Source organism: Gossypium hirsutum, chromosome D07, assembly GCF_007990345.1.
Source record: "Gossypium hirsutum isolate 1008001.06 chromosome D07, Gossypium_hirsutum_v2.1, whole genome shotgun sequence".
NCBI lineage: Eukaryota > Viridiplantae > Streptophyta > Magnoliopsida > Malvales > Malvaceae > Gossypium > Gossypium hirsutum.
In genome coordinates, this window is record NC_053443.1 from 13,652,042 (window position 1) to 13,679,675 (window position 27,634).

The 27,634-nt window shown below is 30.3% G+C and overlaps 3 protein-coding genes across 4 annotated transcripts; 1 reads left to right on the plus strand and 2 right to left on the minus strand.

The window, feature by feature from the left end:
• Nucleotides 1-1,170: 1,170 nt before the first annotated feature.
• Nucleotides 1,171-2,219, minus strand: LOC107921117 (cyclin-dependent protein kinase inhibitor SMR3). The gene has a single exon (XM_016850986.2). The coding sequence runs from the start codon at nucleotides 1,774-1,776 to the stop codon at nucleotides 1,267-1,269; it is 510 nt and encodes a 169-aa protein (XP_016706475.1). The 5' UTR covers nucleotides 1,777-2,219; the 3' UTR covers nucleotides 1,171-1,266.
• A 13,074-nt stretch (nucleotides 2,220-15,293) lies between these two features.
• LOC107921340 (actin-like) lies at nucleotides 15,294-17,731 on the plus strand. 2 transcript variants are annotated; one of them, XM_016851213.2, is made up of 5 exons: nucleotides 15,294-15,385; nucleotides 15,833-15,905; nucleotides 16,013-16,406; nucleotides 16,667-17,280; nucleotides 17,425-17,731. In XM_016851213.2, the coding sequence occupies exons 2-5, from the start codon at nucleotides 15,846-15,848 to the stop codon at nucleotides 17,488-17,490; spliced, it is 1,134 nt and encodes a 377-aa protein (XP_016706702.1). In that variant the 5' UTR covers nucleotides 15,294-15,385; nucleotides 15,833-15,845; the 3' UTR covers nucleotides 17,491-17,731. The 2 variants fall into 2 exon arrangements, with proteins under 2 accessions (XP_016706702.1, XP_016706703.1); XM_016851214.2 differs by having other exon boundaries at nucleotides 15,325-15,385; nucleotides 15,816-15,905.
• A 627-nt stretch (nucleotides 17,732-18,358) lies between these two features.
• LOC107922498 (fasciclin-like arabinogalactan protein 4) lies at nucleotides 18,359-20,223 on the minus strand. The gene has a single exon (XM_016852564.2). It carries the CDS (start codon nucleotides 20,091-20,093, stop codon nucleotides 18,594-18,596), a length of 1,500 nt encoding a protein of 499 aa, XP_016708053.1. The 5' UTR covers nucleotides 20,094-20,223; the 3' UTR covers nucleotides 18,359-18,593.
• Nucleotides 20,224-27,634: the final 7,411 nt, after the last annotated feature.

A 27,634-nucleotide genomic window follows, 5' to 3' on the forward strand; every position in this document is an offset into this window, starting at 1 on the left:
CCAAGGTCCATTCATTCATAGCTTGCAGGGGACACAATTTCTGACAGATTATCTGTCAGGAATTGAAAACCCTACGACAAAAAAGCTAGCAGTAGCACGCAGTAATATACTATCCCTTTTAATCATTATTATCAGGTTGTTTCCAGGAAGGTGATGAGTATGGCTGGCTATTTTTTACTTTGTATTCATTTTTCCAATACTCCAGTGGGGGAATATACATAGCTTCGTATGTCCTGTAAGAATGTTACTGTATTAACAACCCCTTAGCTTGCAGGCTTTGCTTGTACCAAATCTCACAGAACGGTACCCTCTTCATCTTTTCCTTTTTTTTTCTGAAGAAGTAGTACTGATACATTTTGAAAAACTAAAGAAAACCCAAATGCCCCATTTTATAAATTCTTATGTGTATCGAATACCAACATGTATATATGAAGTCCAAAATGTCAAATATATAGTAATAATATAGCATGAATCATTAAGCTCAATAAAAATTAACATGAAAGTAGATCTGTTGCAATTCCAAGAAATTACTTCCTTTCGGGAATGTACCTTTTTATTGTTGAAAACGAGATGGTGATCATGTATTGTCATAAAGCAAAACATGAACTATCATTTTCAGTTCTTTATTAACTAAGAGCGAACATATATTTATATCAATTTTAATATTTTCTTTATTATTTAAATATATTTATATTATTCTTTGGATCACAATGTATACTGTGTTTTATTTATTTTTATGCTTAGAAGGGAAATAAACTTCCTTGAAGTTAGGGAAAGCATCTATTATTTACTGCCAGGATAATTTGTGATCAGAGAGAATATCCCACTTGGGTTTGCTCACCCAACTGGTAAAAACAAGAGTATGTTTGCTTCTCTTGGGAAAGTCAATGGCAACCCCATTTTCTCAACTCAAAAAAGAGTCAATGCCACATTCTATCACAAAAGAAGACTCCATTTTCACTCCATTCAAAAGCTTTGACATAGAGAACCCAAAGTCTATGGGGAAAGCAGACAAAAAAGGAACCCCCAAGAATCCAAAGCTCAAACCCATGATGATTTTCTACTTCAACTTGATGAATCTTTATGTTTTTTAGATCTGGGTTCTGTTAAAAACACCCAAAAACATGGGGGGGGGAGGAACATAAATTAACAGAAGCTAATGCGTTGAAATATTGAAGCTGAATATAGCATTGATGAAGAGAGAAAAAGAAACATGAGTCTAAATTCTTCACAGAAATACATAATATCTATATATATATTATAACATCAGTTGAAGTCACTTCCTTGTCTGACTTTCTTAATCTTGTTCCCTAGATCTGCAAGAAGAGCCGGAGGAAATAAAGACTCTATCTCTTTAGTAAAATCAAGCAGGATTCGACGGCCAAAGGCTTTTCGTTTGGGTGAAATGGGGAGAGATTTTGGTTTTCTTGGTGCAGGTGGGCACTTGAGGATGACAGGAATTTTATGGTCCGAAGAAGTTGGAGTCTTGAACCCATTGTTGTTTCGATCTTCCTCATCATCAACCTTTGGAGATGGCAATTTTAACTCCAAAGGAGCCATCTTCAACGTCTTGCATTTGTCTTGTTGTTGATCTTGTCCTAGTCTTTCTTCTTTTTGCTGCTGAGGGTCATCGTCATCGTCTTGGAAAGTCGTAATTTGACATTCATCTCCTTGTTGTAACACTAAAGGAGTGCGTCGTCTAACCAAGAAACCGATTTCCATGCTACTGCTTAGATCTTTCTCAGTGAGAAACATCTCTGAATTCGACACACCCATGAATTTAGCTCCCGTACATGAAGAAACCAAGCCCCCCCCCCTCTCCCAAAAAAAAAAAAATCTTCAAGTCTAATCAAGAAAAATGAGCTCTAGGATCGAGATCAGAAAGAGAGATGATCATCTGCATTGAAAAAGACAAGAAGTACTAGGTAGTTACCCTAAAACCCAAGGCATGAAAAGCCTGGAAGAGAAGGAAGAAAGAAAAGATGGGAAGGGGCGCTACTTCATCACATCACCATCTTTCTTGATTGTTTCTTTGGAATTTAGCTCTTTCTCTCTCTCTCTCAAGATGTTTGTGATGAAGAAAGCAAAACAGATATAGGCTTTGAAAACACTCTTTGGTGAAGGATCCAATGCAGCACCATATAATCACACCCACACAAATCTTTCTCTTTCACATCCTATCTCTATATCTTTATATATAATAAATAAAAAGTCTCTTTCTAGCTTACCTGTTATTATTATTATTTATTTTTCTTGAGAGGGTGAAATCACTTTTACTCTTACTAAAAGCTAGCGTCACCCATTAACTAACTATATACAAAACAAATCTCGTTTACTCGATCGCTTTTTTCCTCTTTGATGCATCAAACCACGTGGTTTACTACATGGACTCAAAGGAGAGATATGCCATTTGATATCAGTATCCAAATGTGTTTTTATTATTATATTTCCATGAATTTTCGTTGTTGTTTGTTTTATAAGTAAAAGAAAATGTTATAATAATAATTTTTCATGTCCGAAAGGAGACATTGTTGGGGTGTCTGGTTTTAAGCCATGTACCCCATGTTGTGCTCCACTCCTTGGACATTGGTTGCTGGTTTTTTGGATCTCTTACAAGAAGGGTTGCCAGGGATCAATGGGGGTTCTAAATGATTGTCAAAGCAAACCTGGAAAATATATATATATATATTTCTCGAGCAATATCATTGCCATTCATTTTTTTTTTTTACTTTGCTTTCTTAATGGCCTGGCCTCATATCACGATTCATAATTGAACTATTGAAGCTCATAATTATAAGATACAGCAAGAGCATGATACTATGTATATATGTAGGAGATCCCAATTACAACATAAATCTGTTTCACAATATTATACATAGATCAGAGATACAAATGGAGAAACCCAAAGTCAAACACACACACACACATATATATGGGATATTATGAGGATATGAGTTAAGGTCACATACAAACCAGAGTTTTAGCATCGCCTCTCCAAAGAGGACTAGATATGGTAAAATATGGTAGAGAAGTGAAACAATATTCAAGAATGTGAAATGATACTGCAAAAGCATAGAGACCCAGATCCAGGTATGGTATTTAATAAATTCAAGGCCTTTTTTGTTCCCCCACATATTTTCCAATAGAACAGAAAGCTGCAGTGCATGTTTTCACATGGGTCCCATTGCAATACATTGGAAGGAATGCTTTTGATTTTAGGCTTAGGATTCCTGCACTGGAAACTGGATATGCTACGCACTAAGATTTGATTTATATTTTGATTTTTCAACTAATATATACTAGAATTCTATAACCACGCATGTATACATTAATAAACAAATGTAAAATTTCAAATTAATAATAATACAAATGCAATATTTTGAAATTAAAATAAAAATATAGATTAAATAGTAAGTAAAAAAAAATTTAAATAAATACATTTCAATTGTTTATTATGGCATTGCTATTTTTCTTGAATTGGTATCGAGCTGGCTTATGACACTAAATTAATCGATGACATTATTAATAAGATTATGACATAGCCATAATATGGGTAAAAATTATTATATACTATATTTATTAAGAATTGATGTAAAAACCAAATATTACTTTAGTTGAAATGGTCAAATTAGGAGATTATATGTCTAATGTTTTAGGTTTAAATCCTATCATAAGCATGATTTTTTTTCTAGATTTTATATAAAAAGACAAGGCTATCCTTAAATTAATACTTATTGATTTGTTAAAATAAAAGTTTTTTGGTAATTTAAAATTTGAGTTGGGACCCAACAGATAACAAAGTATGCATAATGTAAATAATCCGGGTTTAAATCCTATCACATTAAAATTTTTAATAGTTTTCTTAAAAATAAAAAGACTAAAAAAATCCTCAAATAATATGGTTTATTTTAATTACGAAAGAATATTTTTAAAATTTTCTTAATTGAATTGATACTGTGATATCAATAAATAGTATAGATATTTATACAATATTATCACAAAAATCAATATTTTATAGAAGAGATTAATTATGGAGTAGTATTGTAGTAGTGGTAAGCATTGCCATTTTGGCAATGTTATGATATCATCATGTTATATATTTTGTTGAAATGAAAAATACAAAAGTGAATGTAATTTTTTAAAGTGCAATTCAAATATTTAAACTTCATAATCAACAAATATATTTACTAATTTCTCGTCTAAGAAATGATAAAATCACGACGGCAGTGGGGACCAGATTGGATTGCTTGGATTTCACCGCATCACGAAAAGATAGAAAAGGGCTTCCAAACTTCCCACATCTATTTATTTATTTATTTATTTTCACCTTTTGATTTACTACATTCCTTTTCCATATTTCCGGAATTTATTTTCTTTTTTTTAATGTAAAAACAATTTAAAATATGGCATTTATCGATTTACAGCAAAGCATTAATATAATTAATTAACCATCCAAAATACAATTAAACAACATTGTAAATAAAGCATATGGCATTTTTTTCTCTCAATTTAAAATTTTCATCTATTTTTATTGTTAAAAATTGGTGATGAAATAGTCAAACAGTGGCACATGGCATGTCACGTGTATCTCATGTTGGTGTACAATAACAAGTTTTTTAACAATAGAAATTTATAAAATTTTTAATAGAATGACCATACAAAGATTTGTTTGCCCATTCTTTTTAGTAGAGGGATAAAATGCAATTAAATTTTTATTATAGGGCCTCCATGATACTTTTACCATAATTAGGGATTGATCTTAAAATGCGTGTTAATTGATTATTAATTATCATTTACTACATTAAATGTAAAAATTAATTAATTATTATAAACAATAAATTAATTTTAGCAAGTATCCTTAAATAAAATAAATAAAAACAGGGGAAAAGATTATAAAGTAATTATAGAAAAAGAGAGTTTGATAATAAAATAAAAATAGAAAATTAAAGTGAGGTAATATAGGGAAAAGTGAAAATAGTAATTAAAAAAAAGGGTGTGATGGCACATAATTGCAAATCTCATGCTCTCCATAGTCCATAGAGTCATGCTTAATGATTTTGCTTCCCATCTTCGACCATCATGTCCCCCATCATCTTCCTTCTCTTTGTTTATTTTCTCCCCATCAATTCATGTTTTTCTCCAACACCCAATCGGCGTTGGTAGGGCTTTGTTTCATGAGATAAGTACTATATCAATAACTGGGGTTTTTATGTCTACCAAGGACGAGTTAGTTGTATTGTATATATTGATTAAATTACTTTCAATTTTCATGAGATTTCTGAATTTTTTCAACATTTTGATTAAGAAATTAAAACACAAATGTATCTTTTGGTTTTTGAGTTTAGTTTTAATATTTAATTTGATATTTTAGTGTTTTTATCTTAATTTGGTACTTGAGTTTAGCTTTAAAGTTCAATTTGGTACCTAAACCAAATGACACTATGTGACCTTTGGCACATGTATTTTGATAAAAAAACATAAATACTTAATTGAGATAAATGAAAAAAAAATTCAGATACTAAATTAGACCAAAAAAACCTTAAATATTAAATTGAAAAATTTAAGTACCATAGTACCAAAACAATTATTTAAGCCAAACTGAAATATCAAATTAGAATAGAAAAAAATCAAATATTAAGTTAAACATTAAAATTAAACTTAGATACCAATAATATATTAATTCATATATATATAGTTGATATTAGAATGGTTTTCATTATGTGAGAATTCAAAATTTTATAAAAATAACAAAAAAAAGATAACATATGAAAAAAAATAAAACGCGACACCAAATAATAAAACCTACAAATTAAAATGATATATTTATTTATAATAATGTAAAAGGAAAAATAATATAACTAATATAATTTATTTGAAACTTAAATGGTGGATCTTAATTAATATTTTAGTATTATAAATGGTTGACATATCAATTAATAAGACCTGCCACTTGTCACGCAATGAGCTCTCCCACTTAAGATTTGTTTCTATTTTACATGAAAATCTCACTCCAGATCATCTAACCTAATCTCTCTCTCTCTCTCTATATATATATATATTTACAAGATCTTAAATCTCATTGTGACATAGAGGTTTAATTTACTGACAATGACATAATATTGTGATGACATATGACAGTTGTGTTATTTACCTCTATTTTTTATATTTAAAAATATGATATAATTTTAAAATAATAATATATTATTTGAATAATATTAATAATTCATAAATTTAAATTTAAAATACTTAATTTTCACACTCTGCTATGCACGAGTTTTAAAAAATTAATAAAATTTTAACAATTAAAAACAATGGATATTAATGGATCAAAATTTAATTTTATAAAATTATTAAATATTTGGATTTTTTAAATAATATTATTCAAAGATATATTATTTATAAATTTAGAATAATTAATTTTATGAGTAAGTTTAAGACAAACAGATTGTTGAAGGCTTGAAGTTGGTTTGGTCAAAGGGATTCACCCAGGTAGGGGTTAATTGTGATAATGCAATGTTAATAGATACTATTCGAAGAATCGAAATGGATTCGTATCAATTAATAACATTGCAGAAATCCAATTAATACATGAATGGTTCACTAAGGGCTGGAAAGTGAAATTTAGGCATGGTTTGAGAAAAATAATAAAGTAGTTGATTGTTTGGCTAAGACAACAATAAAGAAGTTAAATCAATTAGTTCCTCTCACAGTATGTTACAAAACTGCTAGAAAAAGATCATGTTCATAATTTACTGCATGAGTAGGCCTCTATCCCCATACATTAGTTTTTTAGGCACGTATTTTCTATTTACTATAAAGAAAACACATATTGTCATCATTACATGACTATTTCTTAAATTAATGGTTATATATAAATTATTTATTTTAGTCACAAGATTCATATTCACTTATTTAAATAAATATGCTTGATTCTAATTTTTTTTGTCAAATTGAAATAACACAAAAACAGTGGTGTATACAAAATGTATACAACTCTCCCCCTTATTTAAATAATTTTTTTAAAGATGTATACAAAAATATCATACTAAAAGAATACTATTGTTATAGTACTGTGATATTTAAAAAGATCATTTTTTAGTATACAAATTTATTAAAATAATTTTTAAGTATACCAATTATTTTTGAAGCAAAATGTATACAAATTTTATTAAAAACCAATAATTTTTACGGTAATTTAAGAAAATATTGTAACAGCCCGATTTTTGGTCTAGATGGAACAGTGGTTTTTGGGCGACAAATCCGGCGAGAAAAAAAAATATAATGGCCTGAATTTTCGGAGGTGTCGGAACGGTGATTCGAGATCACCAAATTCGACAAATGAGTAGAAAATATTATTAATTTAGTGAGTATAAGTTAAATGTGAAGTTAGGAAAATTTTTGAAATAGTGAATAGTGCACTAGAAATAAATATTAAAATAATTAGAATAAAAAACAGTGTATCGAGACCTCGAAGATTTTAAATCGAGCCATAAATATTTTTATAAATATTTATGGAGTGTTAAAAGTTAGTATTAAAGTTTTGTTAAGAAATTTTAAAGTTCCGATAATTAATTGAACAACAAGGACTAAATTGTAACAAATGCAAAATTATGAGAAAAGATTAAATAGCTTAAATGATAAAAGGAAGAGGGCTTAAAAGGCAAATAGACCCAAGGTCTATTTGGCTGGATGGCAAAGGCATGAAATCAGCAACAAAGTAAGGAGAATTAAGGGCAAAATTGGAATATTGCAAAATTTACTTAATAAAGTTAGGACCAAAGTGGAATTATCTAGATTTCTCTTTATTTTTCTGCATTCTCATCAGAAAAAACACCATAGAAGGGTTTCCTTAAGCTGATTCTTCCTATTTTTACTGCAGGTAAGTTCAATTCTTGATTATTTCTTGAAATTTTGGTGTTTTTGTGACTTTTACAACTAGGCCCACTTGTTGAATTCATTAGTTTTTTATTCTATGAAAGAAGTTGAAAATTGTTATGAATATTTGCTGGAAGTATATGATGATTTAGCATGGAATTAGAGCTTTAAATTGTTCATATGCTGATTTTATTGAAAGAATTGAATAGAAAGTGAATGTTTGGGACCTAATAGTAAAAGAGTTTGAAGATAGAGTTATATGTGAAAATTTTGAATTTCAATAGTTGTGAAACAACTTATAATGTCTAGGTAAAGTATTAATTGAGAAAATTAGATTAATTTAGGGGTTAATTAAGAAAGGACCGAATTGTATAAACTTTGAAATTTGGGGCAAAATGGAAATCAACATTTTACACTAAAGCAGTTTTGGACATCAGCAGTAGTATAACTTTGAAAAATCACCAAAAATTGTGGGAATTGAATTAGAGGGTGAATAAAATATGAAATTAAATCTTATTGAATCTAGTTTCTCATAGAAGAAACGGCGTAAGCAATGGAATTATAAATCATGAGATATAATAAATTTTGTGAGACAATATCAGAATGATTTGGGGTTCCCCTATTCTGATTTTGGAAAATCATAAAAAATTGAATAAAAATAATTATGAGCTATAATTTATATGTTTAGAATCCTTAATGAGTCTATTTTGAAAGGAAATAAACAGAAACATCATCCAAATTCTGTACAATTAGATAATTTATTTTTAGTGAAGAGTGGTCGGAACTGTCAGACAGCGAAATAGGGGAAACTTTAAAGAATAAACTGTACTATTTGGCTGAACCAAAAATTCTGAAAATTTTATGGTAAGAAGTTATGTGAGTCTCGTTTCAGGGAAAATTAATAGATCTTAATTTTGAGCTCTGTAGATCCGGATAAAAATAATTTAGTGACGCTAACTCGGATAAACAGCTTTGAATATACATGTGAGTGAATAGTGAAATTATAGCTAATGTTGTTTAAGTGTGTTATACACATTAAGGATGTGGAATGGAGAGGAGGAGGAGGAAAATTGGGAAATATATGAATGATTTGTGTATAATTGGTCATATGCTTGATTATAATTGATAAACGATGAAATAGAAATGATGCTTATATTTGTGCATTATTGGTCATGGTTTAAGCTCATGTGTGAAAATAGTTTCATAGTATGTGTGTATGGTATATTCGGTATATGATTTGGCATGAAATAATGTCATGAATGGTTTATGAATTAACACATATTGGTAAGCCTGATACATGAAAAAATGTTGTGCTCATCCATGCTTATAATGCTTATGCTATATGTGTATTTGGCTAACATATTTGGTGTATATGCTTAGGCTTTGGCCAAGTAGTGGCTAGATTATGCCGCATTAAATTTATAAGTTATGCATTAAAATGGTTTATCGTGTGGTTAGTTCCAAAAATAGTTATGTTTAAATACACTAGCTTGCAACTATGGTTGAATGATATGCTTATATCTTGTGTGATGTGCATAGAAACAAGTGTGGAAAGATAATGAAATAGTAAGTTCATATGGCTGAAATTTAATGGTTAAATGTTAATTTCATGAATTATATAATGTATGATGAAATGTATTTAGTGTTGAAATGAGAGTAAAATAAAAAGGCAAAAATCGAACAAATGATCAAATTAAGCGGAACACCGGATTTGAGTACTTCTGATCAAGAGATAAAGTGATAAGTGGTAGCTTTAGCTACACTTATCTGATCAAGTGACAATGTGATAAGTGCTACACTTATCTGATCAAGAGACAAAGTGATAAGTGGTAGCTTTAGCTACACTTATCTGATTAAGTGACAAAGTGATAAGTACTACACTTATCTGATTAAGAGACAAAGTGATAAGTGGTAGCTTTAGCTACACTTATCTGATCAAGTGACAAAGTGATAAGTGTTAGCTTTAGCTACACTTATCTGATCAAGTGACAAAGTGATAAGTGGTAGCCTTAGCTACACTTATCTGATCAGGGACAAGTGATAAGTGATCATACGTAAAACCATAGTTATACTATGGCAAAGTCAAAGTGAAGTACTCAATTTTCCGTAACCATTCCGTAATTTGATTAAGGATGGTAAGTGACAAATGGGCCCAAATGAATTAAAGTAAATGGATAAGTGGTAGTGTATTTATATAAGGATTATGTTGTTATTTAAGCTAAAGTGATATTTTCATTGCAAAATTGAGAATTTCATAAATGTGTTATTGAATGGTATAATCGATAAACGTTGAGTTAAATGGTAAATACGTATTAGTGTTGAACTTAATGTCATTGAATTGTACGTGAATTAAATGGAAATTGCTAGTGAATTGATTTAAATTGTGAGCATGAGAAGTTGCGAATTGAATGAAATGGAAATGAAACATTGAATTGCATGAGTATGTATCGGGTCTTGTAGGCCCTAATTATTATGATTATAATATTTTGAGGATATATTGTGAAAAGTTATAGAAGCATGTTAATTATTTTGAAAGTTTTAATTTAGATGAAATTTTATAACTCAGTTAAATACGTTTACAAGTGTATGTGTTTTGGTAATGCCTCGTACCCTATTCCGGTGTTGGATACGGGTAAGGGGTGTTACAAATATTTGAATATATATATAATAGATTTGCAAACTTATTTAAAAACATTTTTATAAAAAATAATTTTAAAAAAATTATTATTACAAAATTTATAAACACTTTTTTCATAAACATTTTCTAATACCATATTTTAACAACTGATTTATATAATGAGTTAAATTTTTGTTAAATAGATTTTACACAAGTAATTATAATTCTTCAAATAATGATTTTAAAATTTAAAAAATACTGTTAAAATATTCCAATGTTTAAGAACAGTTTTATTTTTAAAATATATTAATAAATATTGTCAACAGATTATAAAAATAAAATATTGAAACATACATACAAATTAATAACATATTCTAAAACTTTAATTAATATTTTCCAAAAATTGTAAAAAAAAAATACTGTTTAATTTTTAGAAAATATCTACTGAATTTTTTAAAAAGAATTCAACACATAACGTTTTCAAAAGTAATTAATAATTTTTTTTAAAAATTTTATTTTATATTCTTATTAAAGTGTTATCTTTAAGTTTGAATTCTTTGTTTAAAAAATATATATTATTAAATCACATTTTTAAATTAAAAAATATTGTTTAATGAAAAAATAAAACAATATATAAATATTGTCTAATATAATTATTTACTTTAAATAAAATTTAAATTTTTAATAAAATTTAAATATTATATTAATAAATTATTCACTTTAAAAAATGGTAAAATTACTGTTGAATTTTTTAAAAAAGATCTACTAAAATTAAAAAAAAAATCAACCCAATTAACATTTTTTTATAAATAGTTAATAATTTTTATTTAATGTTCACTAAACTAAGAGGTGAGACATCTATTTAGAATAAATGAAATACAAAATATTATATTATTTTTTAGAATAAATCCAATCATAATATTCCTAAAACATTACAATTTTTTAATTATTTTTGAATAATTAAAATATATTTAATTGATCATAATACAAACTATAAATATTTTAAAAATTAAAAATTTATATTTGTTACTTTCTCACTCATAGTATTTCTAAAATGTTTCAATTTTTTTAATATTTTCTTAAAAAATAAATATAATATATTTTAATTTGTATATACGACCAAACTCATACACCGCACAAGATAAAAAAACTACTGTACATATATAACGATGTTGATACTTGCATGAATAGCTTAATTTAATGACACATGGAAATTCATTTTACTTGACATGTAATTAAAAGTAAAATTACAGTCGGTTAAATTTTTAATAGAAAATTAGTTTAAAATTTTATAAAAATTTTAATTTAAATAATATTTTTTATCCTTAAAAAATAAAGTTTAAATTCAAATTCAAAAATATAATATAAAAATCATGATAAATATAAATAATATTTATCTTAATATTTGTATTATTTAATTTAAATTTAAGATAAATAGATAAATTTATTGGTTTAAATTAATTTTATAGATTTAAATTGATAAATTTAACATATTTAAACATATACCATTAATCTATGTATATCTATTTTTGTTTAAAATTTTATTTTTAATTATTTAATTGAATTTAAAAATTATCATAAACTATATATTATTTATCTTACTTTTTTATTATTTAATTTAAATTTAAATTTAAGATAACTAGATCTATATTTATTAGTTTTTAAAAACTCTAAAAACTCTTTATAAATTATTTATAACTATTGTATAAAATCATTTTAAATAATATTATCAAAATTTCTTCATTTTTAATGTATCTTTTTCTATGTTCTTACTTCAATTTTTTGTTACTTTTTTTATAGAAAATTATTGTTGATTTCTTGACTTTTACTTGATTATTATATTTACTTTTACATCTTTTTTTTTATCACTAGAGAATGTTTTATATAGTTTTAAAAATAATATATGATTATTTAACTTTTTATTTACTTGCCTTTAGGGCAGTGATTTCATCATTATGTTTGTAAATTTTCGAATAGATAGATTAAATAAAATTTCATGGTTAAGTTATTATCTTTTGTATTATTGTCCTCAATGATTTTTGCAATAAAAAAATGAATAGACAAATATTGATTACTTGATTACCTAATATCTAATTGCATCATAGGGATAGATTATGATGCAAGAAAATAACTTATATAGTAAGTAATCTAAATTGTTCACAATCAGAGGAATCAAAATGAGCAAATGATTCGGAAGATTATTATGTTGTCTATTAAGTTCAATTAAAAAAATACATTGTCTTGAGTTTTAGAGTGAACGACTCTTAAAATATAGAAACACGTGTGTGGTTGTTTGGATTGAAAATACATTGAACATTATTAAAGTTGAATATATCTAGGATCCTTGAGTAAGTGACTAACTATGTGTACCTAACTCATATATTTTAATATATTGAAAGCCTATCTTCCATTGGTCTCGGAACCAAGAGCTGGTATGTTGGGTATGTAACTCTTGTATAACATGACTTCAATTACAAAAATGAAATTCATAACTCGATTAAAGGGTAAATGATAACTTACTACTAACATTGCATGGATTATGAAAAAAGGAATGTGGTCATGGGTCATTTGTTAAGGGATGAATGATCGTTATTACAATTAGTTAGTAATAATTTTTTCATTGTGAAAGATGCAATGGTGACTATGAGATAAAATAAGATTGTATTAGGTGGACAGATTTAACCCAAATGGATTAATTATATGTTATAAAAGTAACACGCTAATGACAAGGTCATTGGACAAAACTTAAATCTAAGTTGCTTTCGTAATAGTATTGAAAGCCTATCTTCCATTGGTCTCGGAACCAAGAGCTGGTATGTTGGGTATGTAACTCTTGTATAACATGACTTCAATTACAAAAATGAAATTCATAACTCGATTAAAGGGTAAATGATAACTTACTACTAACATTGCATGGATTATGAAAAAAGGAATGTGGTCATGGGTCATTTGTTAAGGGATGAATGATCGTTATTACAATTAGTTAGTAATAATTTTTTCATTGTGAAAGATGCAATGGTGACTATGAGATAAAATAAGATTGTATTAGGTGGACAGATTTAACCCAAATGGATTAATTATATGTTATAAGAGTAACACGCTAATGACAAGGTCATTGGACAAAACTTAAATCTAAGTTGCTTTCGTAATAGTATATAATAGAGAAGTTAATCATAGTACATTTAGTAGATTGACTTCATGACTAAATAATTTTGTAATTAATAAACAAAGAGTTGGAACTTAATTACAAATTATTTAAGTTCTAATTATATATGTCAGAGCGATCCCTCTACTAGCTCAACATAACATTGTAAAGATTGCAAATTAGAATCGTTGTGATACTTGAATGAAAATGATGAATGAGAAATAAATTGCAAGAATTACTATTCGTAGTAAATGTATTTTCTCGAAAGGAACCAGAGATGACTTAGAAAGTAATTTAATTTCTTTAGATTATTATTTGATTAAATGTAATTAAATAATTGAGTATAAAGTGAAAAATAAATTAATTAGTCATCACAGTTTTATTGAATATGACAAAAAAATTATTTACTCATAGATTCTAATGCAGTAAAGGCGTCATGATTTTGATGAAATTAGAATTGAATTAAAAAATAATTTAATTAATTAATTAAAATTTTGAAAATAAAAAAAACTAGTTATTGAGTTGGATAATTATATGTGCATGTTTTAACTTAATTTAAAACTAAATAGCATAAATAATTGTACCAAATGCACAAAGGCCCAACCGGCCCTGTATAACATATGGTGGGTGGCACACTAGATGTTGGAAATTCAGTGTGTGCCACCAAATATGTAGAGTTTTAGTACAACTCTAAGTTTTCTATTAAAAATATTATTTTTCCTCTCTTTCTTATTTGAGTAGAATCCTTGTGATTTTTTCTATACATGAGAATTATGGGGTAGTCGAAAATACACAATTCTGAGATGATAATGCTGTGTTGAAATTTAATGATTTTTTAAAGTTTAAATAAATTTTATTTTTCGTGAGTACTCAAAATTCAAAGTTGTGAGATTATAATTGTAACTTCTGTGGCAATTATAATTCAAAATTGTGATTACAACCCATATAGAAAGTTATCGTTTTCATTTTGTATTTGGTTTTTGATAAGAGCCCACTCTTTTAACATTCGAGATTTTAAGAATAATAAAGAATATTATCCGATCAAAAAACTAAAAGAGTTGGTCAATAAATCTAAAATTCAATAGGAGTAATTGATTTAATGGGATTTATTACTTATCCAACTTTTATGAAAAATTTGAAATTTCATTAGTTAAAAATTCCATCATCAAAACATACTCTTTATTTTCTTCATTCAAGTTCCTTTTTGAAACCACCTCAACAATCCTACAAATAATTTGGTCTCCACTAATAACGTTCATTTTCTCCCAAAGCACAAAGTCAATTATGGGTTAATTTTTCTACTTTTGTTTTTCTTATATGAAAATTAAGTGTAAAAAATTCTTTTATATATAAAATAGACACAGCTTAAGATACCGTGGACAAGAAATCATGAACAACATAAGGCTTACTTTCAAGATTCAAATGTTTTTCTTTTTCTAGAGATTAATTTGTTGAATTAAAAATTGAGTAACCCCTAAAAAGTGTTTTTTATGAGATGCAGGGTGTCATGTATTAGGATGGTAAGATGGATGGGAAACCGATTCTACCGGTTCGGATAGCTGTTGAAACATTCCTTAGCCACCCCAAAATGAGCATGCAACCGAAGGACCCGGTAAAATGGTTAAAAACAAGTAAGATATTTTCCTTCTGCGTTTTAAATTTCATTACTTTTATTTTCTTTTCGAACCCAAAGGGCGCGCAACTCAAATCCTCTTCTCTGCTTTTCCACTTTTCCTTTCTTTCTTCAGGTGATTTCTCTTTCCTTCTGTTTGGTTTCCAAGAAAGTATAGGAACTTTGTTGATTTTCAACGGATTTTTATTGGCATTGTGATAATTTTGTAGGAATTGTATGTATGCGGTATCATTTTAACCGGTTTAATGTTTTTTGTTTGGATTCTTTGGATAATTTATGGTTCTTTAGCTTCTAGTGACTTGGACTAGCATGATATTTCTTTTCACCTATATTAATGTTCAATAAATCAACTTTTTGTCTCTTTGTACTTCTAATTTATTTTAGCAATGAAAAAGATTTAAATATGTGATAATTTATGATTATATGAAAGGATTCTCTTATTTAATTTAATCATAGTACTTTTTTTCTTTTCTTTTTTTTCCTTTAGTAATATATGTTTGTGATGGATTACTATTTTCCCCCTTACTGTTGTGATGTTGATCTAGTTGTGATGTTATTTTAGCTGGTGATACAAGATGGCAGATGGTGAGGATATTCAACCACTTGTCTGCGATAATGGAACTGGAATGGTCAAGGTATTAGTTTAGGATGCTCTGTCCTTCATATTTTTCTGTGTGATTCTAAGGTTGTCTTTAGATTTATATATGATTTCCCCCCTAATGATTCATTTTGCATTTTCTAGGCTGGGTTTGCTGGCGATGATGCTCCAAGGGCCGTCTTCCCTAGCATTGTGGGTCGGCCACGTCACACTGGTGTGATGGTTGGCATGGGACAGAAAGATGCATATGTTGGGGATGAGGCTCAGTCCAAGCGTGGTATTCTGACTCTTAAATACCCTATTGAACATGGTATTGTTAACAACTGGGACGATATGGAAAAGATTTGGCATCATACCTTCTACAATGAACTCCGTGTGGCTCCTGAAGAACACCCAATTCTTCTCACCGAGGCGCCTCTCAACCCGAAAGCCAATCGCGAGAAAATGACCCAAATCATGTTTGAGACCTTCAATGCTCCAGCAATGTATGTTGCTATCCAGGCTGTTCTATCCCTCTATGCTAGTGGTCGTACAACTGGTAAGCAAATCACTACTATGATCTTATGGATAGAACTTGAGCTAAACAATCTCAAAGTCAAATTTACACTTTTGTTTGTTTGTAGCTTGATCAGGGAAAATTTGAAGTGACCTTAAAATTGGTTGCTATTTCGCCCCATTGTCTTGATTTCATGATTTTCATAATGATTATAAAGTCTTCCTGATCGAACACCTGTAAATTATGGTTAGAATTCTATTTATTGTTCATGTGCTAATTGTTCTCTACGAAACTTTATGAAGGTATTGTTCTGGACTCTGGAGATGGTGTGAGCCATACTGTCCCTATTTATGAAGGATATGCCCTTCCACATGCCATCCTCCGTCTAGACCTCGCAGGTCGTGACCTTACTGATGCCCTTATGAAAATCCTGACCGAGCGTGGTTATTCATTCACAACTACAGCTGAGCGTGAAATTGTGAGGGACATGAAAGAGAAACTGTCATATATCGCACTTGACTTTGAGCAAGAGCTAGAAACTGCCAAAACTAGTTCCAGCATTGAGAAGAGCTATGAGTTGCCTGATGGTCAGGTGATCACCATTGGTGCAGAGCGTTTCCGATGCCCGGAAGTCCTTTTCCAGCCTTCCATGATTGGAATGGAAGCTGCTGGCATTCACGAAACCACATACAATTCTATCATGAAGTGCGACGTAGATATCAGGAAGGATTTGTATGGAAACATTGTTCTCAGCGGTGGAACTACTATGTTCCCAGGAATTGCTGACAGAATGAGCAAGGAAATTACTGCCTTGGCCCCAAGCAGCATGAAAATTAAGGTGGTGGCTCCACCTGAAAGGAAATACAGTGTCTGGATTGGAGGCTCCATCTTAGCATCTCTCAGTACTTTCCAGCAGGTATTTTCTAACTTGCAATGCTGACGGCATGTAGTTGCTGTTAATGACAAATTGACAATTTTATTATACGTTCTTGTTTCTCACTCACTCTTGCAAGCTTCATAAATGTACTAAAGACATTTAGGGGTTGTGATGGGAATGCAGATGTGGATTGCTAAGGCAGAGTACGATGAATCCGGACCGTCTATTGTGCACAGGAAGTGCTTCTAATTCTTCAGAAATGTCTTGTTTTTTGGCGAAACGACCAAAATTTCCGGATCCTCCCTTCATATAGAGTTCAAATTGGTTCATTTTTATTTTCCCTTGGCAGTTCTTTGATCATTCAACGTATTTGTGATTATTGTCAATTCTCTCTATCTTTCACACTCCCTTGTATTCTGATACTTGAAAGCATATTCTCACACTATATCCGAAAAGAAGCAGGATGACCTGCTACAACCAAATTTTTTAAGGTATTGTCTCCCCCATTGCTTAAATGGTAAGACTTGAGTTCAAGTTATAGTAATCTTTCAAAATTTTAGACTTGAAACATTAAAGTTGAGTTACACAAGTCCTCTTAATTACATCCATTTACTTACAAGCCCTCAAAATTGAGTTTGAATTGAGATTTTTTTTTATTTAAAGACGATTAGTTCAATAATTTAATTTTTTTTTAAAAATGATTGAGTTAAATTCAAGAATCAATTGCACAAAATGCATTCGTAATCCCATATGAATGCATATCTAAATCAGTGTCCTTTCAAAATATGTAGTTTACAAAAATAAAATTCGCAAAACCATACAGAACCAAAAATGTAGGCACTTTGACGATATGGTACAAACATATATAAGATGCGAGTATAGGGGAAAAAGTCCGGATAATGTAGACACAACACAGGTTTCACATAGGCACAGAAGAGAAAAAAAGAATCGATCTCAAATTGGTCATGGCAGAAACTTGACGGCCATTATCCGGCAAGGTTTCTCCTTCATAATTTCCTGGAAAGAAAAAGAAGAAACGAAAATCGTCTTAGATGAGAGACACGCGGCATGACATTGTCACACCTATAACATGTTAAGCAGCATTGCACCACAAATATCCATTGTCAGAATTAAAGGGTATTTTCTTCCTTATTATGCAGATAAACGCTTGAATTCCAATACATTTTCGGGGCAAAAACAAAAAATTACAAAAACTCTACGCTACTTTGAGACTATATATATAAAAGGATATTAAAAAAAAAAACAAGTTGTTGATCATCATCTCATACAGGAAATTATACAAGGAATTCAACCCAATTGAAGCTAGTAAATAGGTTTCAAGGCTGAAGCTCTCATACCACTAGAACCAATCCTATACAACATACAGTAACAATGCAGCTTTGCATTCGATATCTTCCACCCTTCGATGTTATCTCTTCACGAAATCCCGGCGGCGATGAAAGATGTGACGGTGGACCACTAAACCCAGCCGAATTCTCCGGTGATGGAGATGTTTCCGGCGGCTGAACTGTCGTCCCCACCACCGCATTCCCCGGCTTCGATGTTACTCCAGCCGAGTCTTTCCCAAAAATCTCTCTAGGCAACAAAACCTTGGAAACCCCGAAAATGGCAACGGGGTTTTGGTCGAACACCGTTTGGATAACCGATGCTTGAACGATTCCCGTATCGATCGCGACAGATCCATTGACTCTTGAAATATTGAGAGTGAAGCTGCCGGCGCCGTTATCTTCCGTGGCTAATGTGGGTTGGACCGGGTTCACGATCGATTCCAGTGAACCCAAAGGGTAATAAGAATGAAGCACGTGGAATTTTAGGACCACAGCTTTTTTATCAGCTGGGAGTGACTGCAATTTGACATTGCCCGGCAGATCACCGAACGCATCATCTGTGGGGACAAAGAGAGTGATTCCAGCACCGCCCTCGTCGGCTTCGAATTCATCGACGACGCCGGAAGCGGCTAACATTGAGGCGGCGACGTTGAAATTATGGCCATCGATTAGGGCTTTGGTAATGTTGAGGCCAAGGGGGGGCCGGGTTTCAGAGGCCAATAGATTGAAGTCGTAGGGAACAAGGAGGGAATCAACGGCTAGGATTGTGATATTGTAAGGGAGGGTTTTGATTAACGATAAAACGGTGACGTTGGATGGGGAGAAAGGGGCCGGTGATTGGATTGTGATGGAGTTGGTTAAAGGGTCACGGGTGATATTGACGGCGCCGAAGTTGGAATGGACCCGGCCCGTTGTTTGGAGGAGGGTGGTTACAAGGACGCCTGAGGGTGGGATCTGGCGGAGGTCGCTCAAGGAGAAGTATTGTAGAAGGACGTGGTAGCGCAGGATGTCACCTAGTGACGACGGCGGGAGGCGGTGCGTGAGGTCGGAGGAAGGGGACGTGGAGAGGTACGAGTTCGGGACGGCGAGTAAAGTGACGGGGTCGCGGCGCGTGAGATCAGGGGCGACGGAGGTGGAGCAGAGGAGGGAGGAGAAGGAGGTAAGGTTTTGGAAGGAGGAGAGGATGGAGGTTATGTTGAGAGCAGAGGTGGTGGTGGTGGTGATGGTGGAGGATAGGAGGAGGAGGAGGAGTAAATAAAACAATGTGATAGGGGTAATATGGGAAATGGAGACTGAAATAGCCATGCCTCTGCTCTCTTTTTCTCTGTCTTTTGCAGAGTTCTGAGAGTGGAAAAAAAAGCAAAAAAAGGAATCAAGTGGGAGAGGCTTTGATTGTTTGAAGAGTGGACAGTGGCGAGTAGGGAGTTGGCGAGTATGAAAAGCGTGTATGATTACCATAATCATTATTATGAATGATGATGATGGGGAACGGTACATTGACATGGAATAGATGAGGAATGGAATTAAGTGAGAATGGAATAGAGAATAGAGATATAATAAGTTTTGATTGGTTGAAATGTATCAGATGAGAAATAGTTGATTGGAATAAAATGTTCATTTTACCCTTAACTTAAAAAATAATATTTTAATTATTAATTTTATATTAATCATAAAATATTTATTTTTAACTTATTATTATCAACCCAAAATACATACGAAATAGTTTATACTAAAATTTTATAATATGATTATTTATTATTTTAATCAATATATAAATGTAGAGACAAAAATATTAAAATATGGTTTTCTCTCTCTTTAAATCTTGCATGCTCTCCTTTTTTTTTTACTCTCTATATTTTCCTATCATATGTATGATTTTTTCATCAAGTACTAAGTCAGATAAGTTTTCTAATTTCTAATATATGTTTGTATACTTGCTTTATGATTGTTACTTATGTATTATATGGTACAACTAAATATTGCTGATAGATGAATTTTTCTAATTACTTTTTAATATTTTTCTGTAAATAATTGTCACAAAATCATTTAGTAATGTATTGACTATAATGCAACCGTCAGTAAAAGGTTATTTAAATAATGAGATAAGAAATCACCGACAATAGTTTTATTGCATAAAAGACTGGTAGTAAGAAAACGATGTTCAAAAAGCATGTTGTAAAATAGAATTTTGGACATGTTAACATATGGATTGATTATTCTAGATATTCAATCTTTAATTTAAAGTAATGAATGTGAGAGAAAATAGTTTTCTTTGATTTGTAGCACTACAATTAGAATGAGTTTCAACTCCGTTATTAGACACTGATAATGGAAACCCAAATTTTAATTAGTAACCTCTAATTTAAAAGTTCAATGGATAAAAACAAGTTATTGTTATATGTCTATGATGTACTACTAAAACTTACTTATTCTAAAACAAGTTTAATGGAAATTAGTATGGTACATTGTGTATAGAGGATGAGTTTGAATATTCTTAATGGAGTTTACTATTTATTGTTTAAATATCTAAAACGATGGAGACATTGATGGAATTCTACCTATATAAACATAATGAGGTTTCTCTTATTAATGTTTAGGGTAAACTACACACCCTAAACTATTAGTAAGTTTACGTTTTGGTTACTTAACTTTAAAAAAGTTACAAAATTGTCACTAAACTATTTGAAGTATTCATTTAAGTCATTGAGTTATTAAAATCAATGTTGTATGGCTTTCTCTGTTTACACCGCTTGTACCAATTGAAAGCTATCATTCATTTTCTCTCCTATAGTTCAATTTTTTTTATAAAACAAACTTGAATGTTATGAACTTGCAAACTAGAATCCAAACTTTCTTCTTCGATTTTTTGACATTGACTGTCAGATCGACTTGGACTAAGGTATGTTCTTTTAGTCATCAATGGGTACTGATTTATTGTACCAATTGTTGAATCATCACTTGAAGCTCACTAGCTAGACTTTAAAAAAAAAACTTAACGACCTAATGACTTAAATAAAAATTTTAAAATAGTTCAACAACTTAAACGAAAACTTTCAAATAGTTTTGTAACCTTTTGAAGTTGAGTGATCGAAATTTAAACTTACTAATAATTTAATGACCTTGGGTACAGTTATTATGAACAAGATAAGCACATGGTTATGTTAGTGCTAGAAGTGAACAAGCTAGTAGAAATATAAATGAATAGTATGTGTGAGGGTATTTTAACTTCTAATACTAAGAATTGTTGTTCAATATTTGGAAACCAACATCAACAACTTTATTAGAACTCTGGAATACGCCCGTTAATGGACGGTTTAAATAAAAAGGAATCGTCTTATATGCATGATAGTTGTTTATGTGAACAATTATAAAGTAAATTACCAACCTTTTAAACTAAAGAAACTATTAGAGGCATTTTTAAAACATGAAGGAAAATATAATAAAGGCATCAAAATTATCTTAATTTACTAATATTATTTATTGTTGTAACAGAATCATGCGTGATTCGGTTGGCTATGGGTTTGATTTGTAGAATATCATTTTCTTTTCCTCACTCGCAGTTAACACACGTGATGGTGCTGCCTTTTAACTTGAGACATGTTTTATTAAATTAGTTACATAACTCAAGCTTATTGTCCCGATAAATATGTTTATTTTTGTAACGTGTCATCTATTTAATGCTAATCATTAACTTCGAGAGAGAGATTGTTCCATTTATATAGCGTTTACTAAAATGTAAAACTAAGTGAAAACTAAAATCCTTTTCTTTCTGTATACTTTAAAATTAATTTTAAAATATTTTTTTTTACTTGTGGGATACACGGATTTGAGTGCATATATTAATTTTTTTGTTTAAATTTTGTATTAATTAATTTAGTATTTGACTAATAATAAAAATATGAAATTGATATATAGTAAATTTAAAATATTTTAAAATTGTAAAAAAAATATTCATTCAGTAATCATGTAATAAAATGATATTGCAATAAATTTAAATTTAACAAATACTTTTAATAATATTAATAATTGTAAAAAGTCATAGTACCAAATTATTATATAATCTAAATCTGAGTATAGTATAAGTATAATGACTAAAGTAAAAATTTTATAACTTTTTGTAAAAAAAAAAACTATTCCACGTGTCAGCATTGGGAAAATTATATAGAACTTCCTTTTATATATAATTATATATCCTTAATTATGACGAATTATCGAGACATGGAAATTAAACTCACAATAAGATACAACGCAATGAAACTTTATTGATAATTTAGTTGAATTAATAAAATATAAAGCTCAAACTCTTTTATTATATAAAGAGTTGATTGGTTTCCAAATATTTTAATAATATTAATGTTATACTTTTTATTATTAAAATTATTAATTTAATCGTGGCATAATTTAAAATAAATTTTTTAAAGAAAAGTAGAATGTTATTACACAATTTTAAAATTTAAAACTAAAAAAAAAAAGAGTGAGTGAATAATAAAACTTTTGTAAATTTCTCACCTCAAAATCAATATATTTACAACATTATTTTTTTAATTTTAATTTTAAATTATGTCACATAAGATTTGACATCTCATTTAACGGTTAAATTAATCATTTAGTAATGAAAAGACTTTATTGATATAATCTCGATAATTTAGGGATGGAATTTGAACGTTTTGAAATTTGAATAAAAATTTAAAATTAAGGTTATAGTACAATTAGATTTTTAATATTCAAAAAATGTATAGTACAACCGAACTTAATTATTGCATGAATATCTTATAAATATCAGAAATTGAATACATTAAAAAAAAAAGAGAGTAAAATCTAAAATATCAGGTCTCCCCAAAGATATTTTAGTCTATAATATGGCATAGTTTTCAGCATTACCCATTACCAATGCAGTTTCTTTTCTTTTTTAATACGGAATGACTAACTTATTAGGATTACATCCACAATTTTTAAAAAAATTAAAATATTGTATTTTATTTTTATATTAATTTTTTGAGATTATTTCTTTAAATGTGATTTTAGGATGAATTTAACACGAGGTACTTGTAAGTGGTAAATGATCAAGTTTTTCATCCCCGTCAAGGTGTCAAAGTATGTATAAACTGTTGAGATTTTGTCCCTCAATTCTCTCTATGTTCTTCCGAGTATTTTAAAAATTATCATTAAATAGCTAGTCACACTTACAAGTGTCGAGGTTTTATTATTATTATAATATAAAAGCCAGAATAATTATGTCAAGAGAAGCTAATGAAGGCTTTAGAGGCACTTAAAGTCCACTATCTAGTCTCTTTTCCTAGTTGACTATTATTTATTGGTTGGTGACTGATGTTGACATGTTGAAAGAGTCTAACATCTTCGAAGGTTGGTTGAAACTTCCATCTTATGCTGGTCCATTTTTTTTGCTAACATACATTAGCCTACAAGAAAAAATATTGTGAGATTTGAGCAAAAGAAATATAGCACAAAGAGCAAGGATTCTAGCATGGAGTTTGCTAGCAAATTTGAACCTACAAATAGTCATAAGTTGAAAGTCGTAGGAATTTTGAGCAACGATAGCTCCTCCAATGTCGTTATAGAGATTTTGAACAATGCACAAAGAAAGAGACCAAAGAGAAAGGAGGTCATTTGAAGAGATAGCCGACTGAAGCCTTTGTTGCCTGTTTTGACTAGGAGTTTCAGGAATGGAGTAGAGAATCGAATGGTAAAGGTCATAAATTTTCTTGGTAGCACTAATGGGCTTGGGTTGGATCCTCTAAATATAAGATCATTCCTAGATTTTTCACATAATTCACAAGGTGCAGGTTGTAACTGTGTAGAAATTCCTAAAATCATGGGAGTTGAGATTGTTATCATGCAGCCATTGTAAAATCCAACTGGAGATAGACGGGTTATCAAAAGAGTTAGTGCGAAAGGCTAGAGGAAAACTAAACCATCCTGCTTTAGCAAAATTGTAGGTAAGGAAAAGATGGTCCCTGAGTTTCCCTATTCTCTTTACATAAAAGACAATGGAATCAATATTAGAAGTTCGCCTTAAGAGAAGGTCTTTAGTGGGAAGACAACCATCGCAAATTTTCCACAAAAAAAGGATTATTTTAAAAGGAATCTTGAGTCACCAAAGATAAGTCCAAACCGTTTGTTGTGACGAGAGTGACGTTAGAGTCCCTATGGAAGAAGATCATAAGCACTTTTTATCGAAAAATTTCGTTGAAATCAAATTTCCAAACAAGCTTGTCATCTCCTCCCAAAAATGAGATTGTTCTGCTAAATAAATCAGAGGGTAACACTAGGGCCTGATGAAATTTTGAATTTGAAGTGGAGAGTCATGGGGAACAGCAATGTCCAAAAGGGGTTGGAGAGAGTTATTATCAATCCAAGTACTTTTTCCATTCTAAAATTGAACATATTTCTCGCTGCTGCACCAATGAGAATGCTTTTCCATACCCATGAGTCGGATGGTTTCGGGTTGACTCGATCGAAGGTTGTATGGTTACAATAATTTTCTCAAAGAACTCTTGATGGTAGACAATGTTGATTAGTCATTATATGTCAAGGCATTTTGGAGAGAAGACCTTCATTGAAGAGTTTGGTCTTACGAAAACCCAAGCTCCCTTGGGATATAGGTGCACATAGTCTATCCCAATTACAGGTGTGAAGTTTCCTGACATTGGTATCGTGACCTCACCAATAAGCTCTAATTTTCTTATCAATTTCATCATATACATTAGAAAGGGCTTTGAAGACAGAAAGAGGGTAGAGTGAGACGGATAAAAGTGTGGATTTGATAAGGGTAAGCCTTCCACCAAAAGATAGGCATTTCGACTTCCATGAAGCAAGTTTGCACTTGATCTTTTCCATAAGAATATGGAAGGAATCCTTCTTCTTCTGACTTTTTACCCAATTCAAGTCCTAAATACTTACCAGGAAGGTTAACTTTTTCTGCATTAAGAATGCTATTAAACCATCTTTTTGCTTGAGTCTTTGTCGAAGGGTTAATGAAGAGTTTAGATTTGGCAAAGTTTATTTGGAGACCCGAAGAGAGCAAAACTTGATAAGTAAAGCTTTGAGAGATTTGCAGGCCTGAACAGAAGCATTGAAGAAGGTATGGCAGTCATCGACTAAGAGAAGATGATTTATGGGAGGCACGTTCTTTCTTTATCTCAACAACAAATCCTAAAAAGCTTTTCCTTCCTTTCACATAGCCACCATCAGTACTCTGTCGTCGGCATCATCTTAAACTCAAATAATGGCATCGATTCACTGTCCTAAACACGAATTTGGGCTCGGATTTTCCAAAAAGCTTCATGAATGCCCCAAAATGAGCCTTGAACTTTTAGCTCCTGCTTCGATCTCCAACGTCGACGATCCAATCATCCTTCATTCAGGACTAGTTCTTATTTGTAGCATTAGCAAAAGTTGATTCGACTCGAAAAAATTACAAAAATTTAATTTTTGAGTTAAACGAATCGAATTATTCGAGTCAACTTGAATTTTTTTTTTGAATTTCAAGTGTAAATCGTGTTAAGTTGTCGAATTCAAATAACTCTAATAATTCAAATAAACCGAATATCAAACTATAATACTTTATATTTTTACCCCAAAATCCCAAACCTTTTTACTTTTTTCCCAAAAGTTTTACTCTTTCCCATTTTCTCCCCAAGACTCTTACTCTATTCCCAACCTGCCCCCCATTTACCCCAAACTCATTTCCCCCCAAATTTTTTTAAATATCTTTCCTCCAAAATTTTACTTCCAAAACCCTCAAAACTTTTTATTTTTTGCCCTAAAACTTTTACTCTCTCCTACTTTCCCCCAAAACTTTTACTCCACTCATCTTCCAACCTCATCTACCCCAAAACCCATCACTCCAAAATATTTTTTGAATATTTTCCCTCCAAAATTTTACTTTCTCATTTACTTTTGCCCAAAATTTTACTCTTCAAAACTCTCAAAACTTTTACTTCTCACCCTTTACACCTAAATAAAAAAAATCAAAATCATCTAAAAAAAAAATCTCTAAACCTAAATAATAATTTTATTTATATCTACTATTTATATTATTATATTAAATGAATTATTAATGATGTCATAAAATATTCATGTTAAAGTTTTGTATTGGTATCAATTTCACATTTTATCTTTAAAATAATTTTTATTAAAAAATCACATTTTTACATTTAATATTTTTTTAATTTCAAAATATATAGCGATAAAAAGCAGAAGATAAATAAATCAACTAAGCAAGCAAAGAAGCTAACTCGTATATAAAAAATTAATAAATAAATTATGAGGTGATAAAAATTAATAACAAATTTGATTATGGGGGACAAATTTGATTACGGCGGGTGGCAATGGTTACAATGACCTAAAGTTATTTTTTAAAATTTAACTCGAACAAATATATTCGATTCAAATTTCATCTCTCTTGACTCGACTCGAGAAAATTTCAAATCGAGTTAGGATGATAAAATATGATTCATCAACTCGAAATTTTTTCATTCGATTGATCGAACGCTCACCTCTATTTCTTTGTAGTCTTCTCTACAACTCCACCATTCGAATACGTGAAGGGACGATCGAAACTCCTTAGACGTGGTTGGGTCCAAGCCTTGTTTTTCTCCTCTTTTGCTTCTAATTTTAAGGCTGTGGTTGACTAAGTTGCTTGATTTTTTTTTCTTTTTGTTTATTTATTGCTTGTTAGGTCTTTTACTATTGGGAAGTTTTTATTGATGGGATTGGGTTTAGTGGTAGAATGATATATACAGTGATGGTGATTTGGGTCGTGGGTTGTAAGAAAATAGGACATTGGTGACTTTGAAATTGATGGTACAATACATTTTTGTATTGAAAGTCCCATGTAAGTTAACCAAATGTTATCAAGCTGCAAAGTTGTAACATCCCAGAAGAGGGCTTAAGAGTTTGATGCTTGGCGAACTAGTATACGATAGCAAGTCTGGCGAAAATGTATACGCTAGCTAGTCTGGCAAGATTGTGTTCGATAGTTGGTCTAGTGTTCACCAGTGGATTCAAAAAACTTGATCGCC